Genomic DNA, 10,760 nt, shown 5'->3' with positions numbered 1-10,760 from the left:
CGCGTTGAGGGCCCGAGCGCTAATGCAAATGGATCCAGCGGGGATGGAGTGGAGGGTTTGGAGTTTAGGTTCCCCGTCGTGCTCTTTGTGGGCTTTTTTCTCCCCTTGCCGAGAGAAGCAGCCGGAGCCGGCGGCCTCCGCGCTGCAGCCTCCGGGCTCCGCGGTGCCAACCTGCAGCCGAGGGGGGGGGGACCTGGGAACGCTGAAACAGATTTCCCGTGATCTCCCACAGGCCTTTCGGAAACGGAGAAGTCACGTTCGATGCCAGCAACGAACTTTTTGGTGTCCCTTTAGGTAAGAAGCGCTCCGGCAGCATCAGCACGCTGAGCAGAAAACGCTTTAGGAACGCCCGGCCTCCCCCGGAGGAGCGGCCGCAGCGTGTCCCTGCCGCTAGCTGACGGAGCGGAAAGGAAGCACCCCTCGGGAATTAACCGTGCCCAGCCGGGGCACGCTCGCTCACTCCTGACTTTTGTTACGAGCCTGCCCAATTATTCCTAGCGGCGCCGCGGGGCTCGGGTAGGGCCGGGCATCCACAGCCCGGCCTGCCGGGGGCTGGCAGCCCCTGCCCCTGCCCCGGGAGAGGGCTCGGGCCGGCTTTGGGGTGCCCCGGGCCGCTTTGGGGTGCCCGTGCCCTGCACACGCCGGAGCGGAGCCGCCCGAGGCTGCGGGGCAGGGGCGGGCAGCCCGGGCAGGACGGCCGGGAGGGGATTTTCTTGCAACCGCTCAACCCAAAGCGTCCCGAGACGAGCTTTTTCGGCTCTGCGGGCAGCGGCAGGTAGCAGGGAGCAGCCGGCACACGCTCCCGTCCTGCCGGGGGGTTACGGCCCCCCGAGGAGCCGGCCGCCCCCTGCCCGGCCCTGCCCGAGCCCCCTACCCCTCCCGGCCGGCCTCGGGTCGCGCAGCCCCTCGCAGCCGCCTCGGCCCCGCGCCTGGGCTCAGCGGGCGAGGGGCACGCGGCGAGGGGGGCCCGGGCGAGCAGCCCCCGCAGCCCGGACGGAGCCACCCCGGGTATTTTTTCCTGACGCCTTGTTGTGCTAATTGACTTGTTTTCTCCAAGGAAAGCCTCTCTCCCTCCTCCTTCCCCACACGCAGGTTTTTCTTTTTCTCTTTTTTCTTGTTATTCCTTTCTTTCTCTTCCTTTAATTCTTCCTTTCTGTCTTTCTCTCTCTCTTCCTTCCTTCATTTCTTTTTGTTTTTCATTTCTCTTTCTTCCCTTCTTTCTTCCCTTCTTTCTTCCCTTCTTTCTTCCCTTCTTTCTTCCCTTCTTTCCTTCCTTCCTTTCTTTCTTGCTTTCCTTCTTTCTTTCCCTTCCTTCCTTTCTTCCTCTCTCTTTCTTCCTTTCTTTCCTTTCTTTTTTTTTTTCTTTTTTTTTTTTTTGACCGTGAGTGCTCTGCAGGAGACTCGGGCTTGTGGCGGCATCTACCCGTTTTAAGGAGATTCCCTTACCCCTTTGAGTCTCGCCGGTTTTATAGCTATTACTCTCTTATTAAAACACACACACACATACAACACATTGATTTCCATCCAAAAGGGCTAATTACATTACTTACAGTAAATAGCAGCCCTGCTGTCCAGGGTCTAGTGTGCCAACAGAGAAAAAAAAAATCCCGGCTTATTTCACTTGATTGACTTCATCTTTGTGTGAAATTGTGTTTTATGAGCTGTATTCTGGCACTCGGAGGAATGTAGCAACATTCAATCTGCAAATAACATTAATTTTAGCTACTTAGGGGGAAAGAGAAGGGAGGAAACGGGCTGCCTGGATCTTGGGTTACATGGAAGAGGTGACTCGAGGAGCCCCTGAGGATGTCTCTGGGATGCTGTGGAAAGGAAGTGGGGGCTGGGGTACTTGTTTCACTAGTCGCGCTCGGGCTTGGTGTGGAGCGTCCCCCAGGGAGCGAGGAGCGCAGAGCTGCCGCCAGGAAGATCCTTCAGTGGGGATCGAGGTGTCAGGAAACAGCCGGCAGCTGTTCCAGAGAAAGGCAAGGAAGAGTGGTGTGAAAAGTAAGTAGGAAAAAGGGGAGAGGAGGGGAGGGGGAGCAGGGAGAGAGATTAGCCAGGAAGGAATGCATCGCCCGGACCCCTGCGCGCAACCAGCGCCCGCAGCCGGCAACCGGGGAGCGGCCGAGGGACGAGACCGCGGCGGGGGTGGGGGCCTTCCCTTCCCTTCCCTTCCCTTCCCTTCCCTTCCCTTCCCTTCCCTTCCCTTCCCTTCCCTTCCCTTCCCTTCCCTTCCCTTCCCTTCCCTTCCCTTCCCTTCCCTTCCCTTCCCTTCCCTTCCCTTCCCTTCCCTTCCCTTCCCTTCCCTTCCCTTCCCTTCCCTTCCCTTCCCTTCCCTTCCCTTCCCTTCCCTTCCCTTCCCTTCCCCACCCCGGGCACAGAGCCGTACCCCTTGGCCCGGCCCGGCCCGGCCCCTCGCCGGGCGCCGCCAGCCCGCGGGGCTCCGGGTTTGGGGGAGGCGATAAAGCCCACCCCAGCCCACCCCAGCCCACCCCCAGCCCGGCCGCGGTGTTTGTCACGGCTTGCCCATCACTAGGGGTTGAGAGGAGTATGACAGGTCTTTGTTGTCTGAATAAAAATCAGTGGCAGCTCAAGGGAGAGAACTCCTCCTACTAAATTATCAAAAATGGGCTGGCTTTAGTCTCTTAACAAATTGGACAGAGCTCCGGAAAGCAGCAGTCCCAAATCCAACCTACAGGCACTGGGAACTTTAAAGCAACCAGGGACTGCTGAAAATAGCACTTCTTTTTGCTTTCTTTGTATTCAAAACTATAGCCTTTCCCGAGCGCTTCTACTGCCCCAGGTCCAAGTCTCTCCAGACAGGAGCCCCGGCTCTCCAGAACAGTAACAGATCCTTTAGCTCGCTTTTGTTATTTTATTTTTTTAATTAATTATTATCACATTTTCTCCCCCTTGTTTGTTTTCTGCACATCTTCAGGAAGCCCTCGGTGCTTGTGCAAAGAGAATCTCCTATTGCAACCTCCCTCCCTGCGCTGTGCGCCTCGGTGTAAACCTTTTGGATGATCTAAAGACTCTGGGGTCTGTATATGGAAATAGTGGGGTGCAGAGCAGAAGAAAATACTTGTCCTTTCCGTCCCCCAGCCATGCTTTTCCACGGGATCTCCGGAGGCCATATCCAAGGAATCATGGAGGAGATGGAGAGGCGATCCAAGACCGAGTCCCGCCTGGCCAAAGGGGGACAGATGAACGGCCGAGAAACGGTAAGAAGGGAGCTGGCCCCCCTCGAGAGGGGTCCTGCAAGCGTGGGCCCCCACGGGACAGCCCCGGCTTGGGGCAGCCAAAGGCGCTGCCCCCCCCCCCCGCCCCTTCCCCGCACCCCTGCGCTTGTAGAAACTGTTCCCGGCCAGCCAGCCGTAGGGCCGGGTGCCGTGCCGTGCCGTGCCGTGCCGTGCCGTGCCGCCGGGCTCACTTAGCCATTTGTCCCCCACATGCTGCCGGGTGTGCTCTCCGGAGCGCGGGGGGAGTATTTGGGGTCGCTGTTAGGGGCGCTGCGAGCAGCAGCCCTGCGGTGGCCGTGCCCCGTCCGAGCGGGACCGCGACGTGTGCTCCGCTTTCCGCGCTGCTCGCACCTCCCAAACGAAACCCCGCAGCCCCCGGCTGCTTGCTTTTCCTCACCGTTTCTGGCCCCAAGCCGGGGGCTGGCAGAGAGGGGGCTCTCCCCGAGACCGATGCCCGCCCGCCCCCTTTGGGGCGGCAGCGGGGGGGTCCCGCAGCGCTCTGTGCCCCCCCCCCCCCGCCCACTTGTAGGGCTTCTGCGGCCCCGCAAGGACCGGGCGCAAAGTAACGGCCCGGAGCCTGCGCCGCCGCTTCGGGCCCTGGGGTCTCCCCCCCTCCGTCCTAAAAAAGCCCCGGCTTTGTTGCGGGAGGATTTGCAACGTGAATCCCACTCGCCTTTCCGATCGCTGCAAGAAAGGGGCGCGCAGCACAACTTCGGGTCGGAAAATGATCGCGGAGTCGCCGCTTCCAAACACTTTTGGCCGCACAGGGAGGTGCTGGGGGCCCGTTTTCCCCGGCACTTTCCCAGCGAGAGCAGCCCCGGGCTCCGCGGCGGAGCTTTTGTTGCGGCGGCTGCTCCGTGCCCCTTTGTGCGGATCCGGCTCCTCCCGGGGCGCCCGGCAACCCGCACAAGTTGCTCGGCGAAAAGGTGCTGGTTTTCGGCGAAACCCGGCCAGGGGCTGAGCGCTCGCTGCTCTTTGCACCATCCACCTGTCTCCTCTCCCCTGCTCCGCTTGTAAACGGCCCGTTCTCCTCCAGAGACGGGCTCGGGGCTGCTTGGAGCACGGGGGAAAACTGACGGGAGAATTGGTGCGAGCGCGCACCCGTGCCCCAAACTTGCAGCGCGGCAGAGCGGTGCTGTCCTGCCTGAAAACGCCGTTCCCCCGGAGCGCCCCGATCCACAGGCGAAAGCGACGGGGAAGCTCCAGACGTAACTTCCAAACTCGGAGAAGAACCGGCTCTGCTTCCCTTTCTAAGGCCTAAGCAGTTGCCTCCTCATGTCCAAAAGCCGTGAGGCCGTTGGGGGAGGGTTAGAGGGGTGCAGCCGGCAGCCGAGGCCCGGTACCAGGGCTGGGGGTGGCGGGGAGCGTCCCAGCCCCGTCTGACCCGCGGTCGCGGCGCGGTTGTCTTGCAGAACATGCCCCCCCTGAGCCCCGAGAAGCCCGCTCTGTGCGCTGGCTGCGGAGGGAAGATCTCCGACAGATATTACCTGCTGGCTGTGGACAAACAGTGGCACCTCAGGTGTCTTAAGTGCTGTGAATGTAAACTGGCTTTGGAGTCAGAGCTCACCTGCTTTGCCAAGGACGGCAGTATTTACTGCAAGGAGGATTACTACAGGTACAGCAAGCAAAACCGCAGCCCCTCACAAGGCATCTCCACGCGAAACGCGCTTTAATTCCGCGCGGGCTTGCAAAGGCGGCTTCTTGCGGCCGGCGGTTCCCTGACCGCACGCCCCTGTCCCCCCTCAGCAGCCTCCCCCGTGCCGAACCCAACCGGGTGGCCGGGGGGGTGCGGGGCACACGAGCCCCGCAGGAGCCGTGCCTCGGGTGTCCCGCTGCCCTGGGGTAGCCCCCAGCGGAGGCAGCCAAGGGCCAACAAAAGTTTCCCCCTGCCCGCTGCCTGCCGGTTTTCCGCCGCTGGGGAGCCGAGGAGCGCGGCTGCCGAGCCCCGCAGCGCGGAGCCCGTTCCTCGGCCCTAAAAGCAGGGGGAGCTTTTAGGGGCCCCATCCGCCCCTATCTGCGCTCACTGGCGGCGGGGCGGCTTCTGCACGCCCAAGGGAACGGGGCCACCCGGCGGAAAATATCCCCAGGCGCTGCTCCGAGCAGCCCGGGCCGGGGCCGGGGGCTCCCCGCCGACCCCCCCGGCCGGGAAGGAGGCGGGTGGGCAGCGGCGGGGGCGGCCTTCCCCTGCTCTTCTAGTTGATGCCCACTTCTCCGTTTCCCTCAGAAGGTTCTCCGTGCAGAGATGTGCCCGCTGCCACCTTGGGATCTCGGCCTCTGAAATGGTCATGAGAGCCAGGGAGTCGGTGTATCACCTGAGCTGCTTCACCTGCACCACCTGCAACAAGACTCTGACCACGGGCGATCACTTTGGCATGAAGGACAACCTGGTTTACTGCAGGGCCCACTTCGAGTCCCTTTTGCAAGGAGAATACCCCCCTCAGCTGAGCTACACCGAGCTGGCAGCCAAGAGCGGAGGGCTGGCGCTGCCTTACTTCAACGGCACCGGCACGGTCCAGAAGGGGAGGCCCAGGAAAAGAAAGAGCCCTGCCCTAGGAGTGGACATCGTCAACTACAACTCAGGTGGGAAACACACTCTGAGCTCTCCTGCCCCTCCGCCAAGAGCTCGCTCGGGCTTCCCCTCGGCTAGGCAGTGCGCGAGGGACCCAGGCAGGCCAAATCTTGCTTAACCACTGGGAAATCAAACAAACAGCCCTCTGAGGGCTGCAGGGTTTGCGGGAAAGCTAGCAGCAGCCCTCCTCAAGGGCTGTCTTTGCCTATTAATGTCAAGCACCCAAACTTAGCCACTTCCCAGGGTAAAGACAAAAACAAAACAAAACAAAACCCTGACAAACACCACAGAGTTCTTTCTCCATAGGAACCTCAGAGATAGCGGTACCATAATCTGTATTTTGCGAACAAAAACCACGTCGTCATTTAGACCTCAAATTAAAAGTACCCAAAAGGATCAGCAAAAAATAATTTTAGAGAAAAGTCAGTGCATGGCTCCAACGGCGTCCATGGAGTATGCAGGCACTCAATAAAGATAGGAAACCCATAGCAATGAACTCTTCAGGCTAACAGTTCCGTTTTACTGGCACATAAACAACCGAGCTGCACAAGAGGCCAACGAATAAATGCTGTTCCCTGCAACTAAGCCTTAACAAATGTAATTAACGAGAACGGGCTCTGCTCTCTTAAGGGAAGGCAGGGAGCGAGTGGTGCTCTGTCTTAAATCCCCCCTAACTTCAGCCACTTTAAGTCCCCAACCCGCGTCTAGAGACAGTGCTGGCGGCCGGCGGCGGGGCGTTTGTGGTGGCCAGGCGCTTCAGGCGGGGGTTCACCAGGCGGGAGAAGAAAGCAGCGAGGGCTAAGCCCAACTACGCAGCTCCCGACCCCAAAATGCTTGCAGCGAGCGCAGGGAGAGGGACGCGCGCGGGCTGCGGCCTCCCTGCCTCCCTCCGGCCTCCATCTCAGCCTCCCTGACTCCCTCCTTGCCTCCCTCCGGCCTCCTTCCCTGCCTCCCTGCCTCCCTCCGGCCTCCATCGCAGCCTCCCTGCCTCCCTCCCTGCCTCCCTCCGCCCCAAAGCCGCTCGCTGCCACTGGGGGCCCCTGCGCGGCTCCTCCTGGCGGGCCGGGAGCTGCTGCATCTCCTCGGAGCCGCGGGCCTCGGAGCCAGGGCAATCACGGCGCTAATTGTTCCTTGTTAATTGAAGATGACATCGGAATCCCTGGCTCCGGAGCGGTTTCCAATCAATGCTGAAAGCTGCTAAAGAAAAGGGGACCTGTAGCACAGCCAGGGCTCGCTCAGTCCCGGCTGCTGAGGGGGGGGCGCCTATGCCTCCGGTTCTCCCTCCCTCACCCACATCCCCTAAAAATCCCCTTTAAACAGAAACATTTAGGGACAGCTTCTCGTCAGGATTAGGATCGGAAATTAGGGAAAAATGAAAAGCTGTGGATATGACAAAACACCCCCTAAGCTTCAGGTCAGGACTCGAGAGAGGCATTATTTGCAGGCGCTGTCAGAGTTTTCGTGCGCTAGTCCTAAAAGTCTCCTTCGTTACACCAGCGGGGGATGTCAGTTGTTTCGCCGACTCCAAAATGGGATTAAAACCCGCTGCTCACGATAAAAACGCAGCTCACTTCATCGAGATCTCGCAGAATTAAAAACAAAACAAACAAACAAAAAAGCCGCTTCAATCTGACGCTTTGGACTCGCTCTAGCTGGCCGAGAACTGTGACCTGGTAGGGCCGTAATGCTTTTATGTAGTCGTTTAAAGCATTACCTCGCCGTGTCCAGCGCTGACACATGCTCTCGACAAAACACAGCTTGCAGCCAAACCGCGCAGCCGGCGCAAACGACTGCAGCCCACCGCCCCTCCGCGCCCCAGCTGCAGGGGGAGGACCAGGAGGCTCTGCCCTTCCCGAAACGAGCAGCGGGAGCCGAAGCGGTTTCTCCCGAAACACAAAAGTCTCCGAACACTCGGCGGCCACCGCCCCCCGCTCGCGGCCCCGGCCCCGCACGGCCGAGCGGGGCACCGCTTCCAGCGGGCGGGCGGCCCCCGGGCACGGCCCCGCAGGGGACAGGGGCTCAGCCCCGCACCCCGGGGTGCTGGGGGCGGCTCCTGCCTCCCCCGGCCCGGCTCGCAGCCCCCTGTGGCCCGGCCCGGCCCGGCCGAGCCCCCGCTCCCCGCAGCCCCCGGCGCGGCGCAGCCTCCCCGCGGCCGAGCGGGCCCCCAGGGGCGGCCACCAAAGGCTCGCTCCCGTCGCCCCCGGTTTGCTCAGAGCCCCGCCGCTAACACCCAGAGGGGAAGGGGAAGCCCAGGTCGGCCGGGGCGATGTGGAGAGAGTTTCCCACCGGGGGAGCGAGCCGGGCTCGGGTCAGTGCCACTGAGCCGCCGTCCCCAGCCGGCCGCGCGTAAAAACGCGTGTGTGTGCCGGCGCCCCCGGCCCCGCGCTCCTTTTGTCCCGGGGAGCGGAGCTCGGGGCCAGAAGGGACCGGGTTCTGCCTCCGGATCCACAGCAGCCTCCCTGGGCTCTGTTCTGTTCAGCGCTTCGATCAGCTCCCCGGCTGTAGAGAGGGAACGCAACGATAAATAACTCGAAATGTTCCGAGGCAAAAGCCGTTCCTACTGGTGAAGTGCCTGGAAGCAATGTGAAAAAATGGGAGAAAGTATTCAAAAGTACTTAAAACATTCAAAGCTTTCTCTATATTACCTCTTCTATCACAGAATTAATACGTATTTTGAGGGAAACCGTGTTGACTTACAGCCAACAGGATATAGAAATGGGATGGTGAAGAAGATTTCCCTAGGAAAATATTTTACACAGCTGTTGCTGAAAGAGCTGTTTACTTTATTTCACAGTATACATGTGAAAAATTCTTGGCAATAAAAAGCAAACTGTTGTAGCTCTTTCCAAAGCAAAACTAAATTCACAGCCCCGTGATCCCGTGGCAGTGAAATGAGTAACAATGTCTTGCCCCATTTTTCGCTTCCCCCTAGTTCCCCGGGCAGCAGCGTAAAGCTCCGCACTACCACGCGGCAAAGCCACGCAGCGCTGCTCCACCCGTGGAAACCAGAGACTGATCTTAGCACCGCATTAGCTAGGCTGGTCTGAGGATGCTTTGAGCCCCGCTCCCAGTTTCTCGTGAAAATGAAAGCCAAAGTCAATCAAACAAAAAAGGGACAAAAAGCAGACCACAGAGCCAAAGGCAGTAAGCAGGACAGAGGAGCCCGAGGAAGTTCGCTTTGCTGCTGCAAACGTGAGCGATCGGAGGGGAAGAAAAGCAAAGCAAACAAACAAGCAGCTTGCAACTGTCTGAAGTAAAACTCAAGGCCTGAATTCTGGTAATCTGATTTATGTCAGCGTACGAGTTACTGCCCACACGCCTTAACTGAAGGCAGTGTGATTGCTTGTGAAAACAAGGAGTAAATACAATCCAAATCTGGTCTGAAATTGTTTTCAAGGCAAATTTCAACCCCTGGTATTTTCAGAAGTGTCAGCTCACTTTGTTTGAAAGTGCAGATATACTTCCTACCAAGCCCAGAAGCAAACCTAGCTATAATTAACTATTCACCTGATTTTCTGTCAAAGTGTTGTCTTACCAGCATCTGTTCTTGTTGACTCGTCTTATAATTCAAAAGAGAAAGCACCTTCAAGAAGCTTTTTATTTTCTCCTGGTTTCAAGTTGTTTTGCCTCTGTTTTTAGCACTGTCAACATCAATCTCTGTATTGTGTGATTTCTCTCCTTCTCTCCTCTCTTTTTGGAGAAACCGGGATCTACTTGGCCTAGTAAATAATCCACTGTTTGAGAGCAGTTCAAAAATTCAAATGAGCAACTAATGAAACTTGATCTAGTTTACACACATCCTGAAATATTTTTAATTAGCTGTTCTTTAAAGTTGTTTTTTAATTAATATGCTCTACCATGATTACATCATCAATTCTCTCCTGTGTGACTGAGCTATTTTTACAAAATGGGATCCTGAAAGTAACCCAATTGCTTTTAAGCCAAAAAGAAGAATACAGGTGGTTTTCCTTCTTCTTTTTTTTTTTTTTTTTTTTTTTTTGCCAATACTATCACCTCGTTCCCCAGGGTGAGATGATGATGCCACAGTCCCTGAAGAAGTGCAACTCTAGTGTGCAAGTCACACCCATAAAAGTGTAATCTGGAACAAAGTCACCTTTTAGAGACACTTTGAAAATCCTAAGCCAGAGAAATCAGGGAAACTCTTACACTTTGGAGCCAGTGTTTGCTTGTAGAAATGTCACAGATCAGGACCAGCGAAGAGCTACTGTGGATAGGGATTGAGACCGAGGGCCTGAATCAAGCCCCGACACAGCCGCTTTCTGGAGATGCTTTACAGAGCAAAGTCTCTAAGCAGTTCGCATGAACTCCCAGGCAGAGTCCAAAAGCATTCATTTTAGCAGCAAAAAAGTCCAGATTTTATGCTTTCCTGATCAACTGTCACAACAAACCTTCCTGCCGCACATCTTTTTTTATAGGTGCTTGCGATTTGGGGGAAAGCTCAGGAACACTCAGAATGCTGGCTTGACCTTTATTCTCCTCTCGAGCTAAGAGAGTTTCTGTGAGTGAGATTTCAAAATCTGAATGAGATTTCAAATGACTCTTTGGATGCCCAAAGCAAAACCATCACCACAGGGAAAAGACTTGTTTGAAAATAAATGCCAAAGGAGAGATAACTTTCTAAGTCTGCCCTTAGTAGGTAAAGGCCCGGGAGACATAGCATGTTTTAAAAATAGGAAAAGGTCATCTTCTTGATCTTTTTTTGTCTCATTTAATTATCACATCTGTACTTATTCTTGCGCCACGTTAGCTCTTCCTTCCTCTCTTGCTTCCTTCCAAATAGTACATGCGTGATGATTTTTGCCTTGATTCGTTTATCCTACGTGGTGCACGGCCGCTAACTCCTTGTTTCCTTTGTTCATTGCCCAGGTTGTAACGAGAATGAGGCAGATCACCTGGACAGAGACCAGCAGCCTTATCCCCCATCCCAGAAG

At 57.0% G+C, this 10,760-nt stretch overlaps 1 protein-coding gene across 3 annotated transcripts in view; it reads left to right on the top strand.

Moving 5' to 3' along the window:
* Positions 1-3,047: 3,047 nt before the first annotated feature.
* LHX9 (LIM homeobox 9) overlaps positions 3,048-10,760 on the top strand; it is a 12,429-nt gene continuing 4,716 nt past the window's right edge. For 2 of the 3 annotated variants that reach the window (XM_035537846.1, XM_035537843.1), the window contains exons 1-4: positions 3,048-3,221; positions 4,652-4,854; positions 5,464-5,819; positions 10,696-10,760. The exon at positions 10,696-10,760 is cut by the window's right edge and continues 138 nt beyond it. In XM_035537846.1, the coding sequence (XP_035393739.1) occupies positions 3,048-3,221; positions 4,652-4,854; positions 5,464-5,819; positions 10,696-10,760 (798 nt within the window). Of the gene's footprint in view, positions 3,222-4,651; positions 4,855-5,463; positions 5,838-10,695 lie in introns of all 3 variants that reach the window. The other variant, XM_035537845.1, reaches the window with a different exon arrangement.

Source organism: Cygnus atratus, chromosome 8 (assembly GCF_013377495.2).
Source record: "Cygnus atratus isolate AKBS03 ecotype Queensland, Australia chromosome 8, CAtr_DNAZoo_HiC_assembly, whole genome shotgun sequence".
Classification (NCBI taxonomy): Eukaryota; Metazoa; Chordata; class Aves; order Anseriformes; family Anatidae; genus Cygnus; species Cygnus atratus.
The sequence above is the reverse complement of the archived record's forward strand: the minus strand, read 5'-3'. Positions and strand labels throughout refer to the sequence as shown.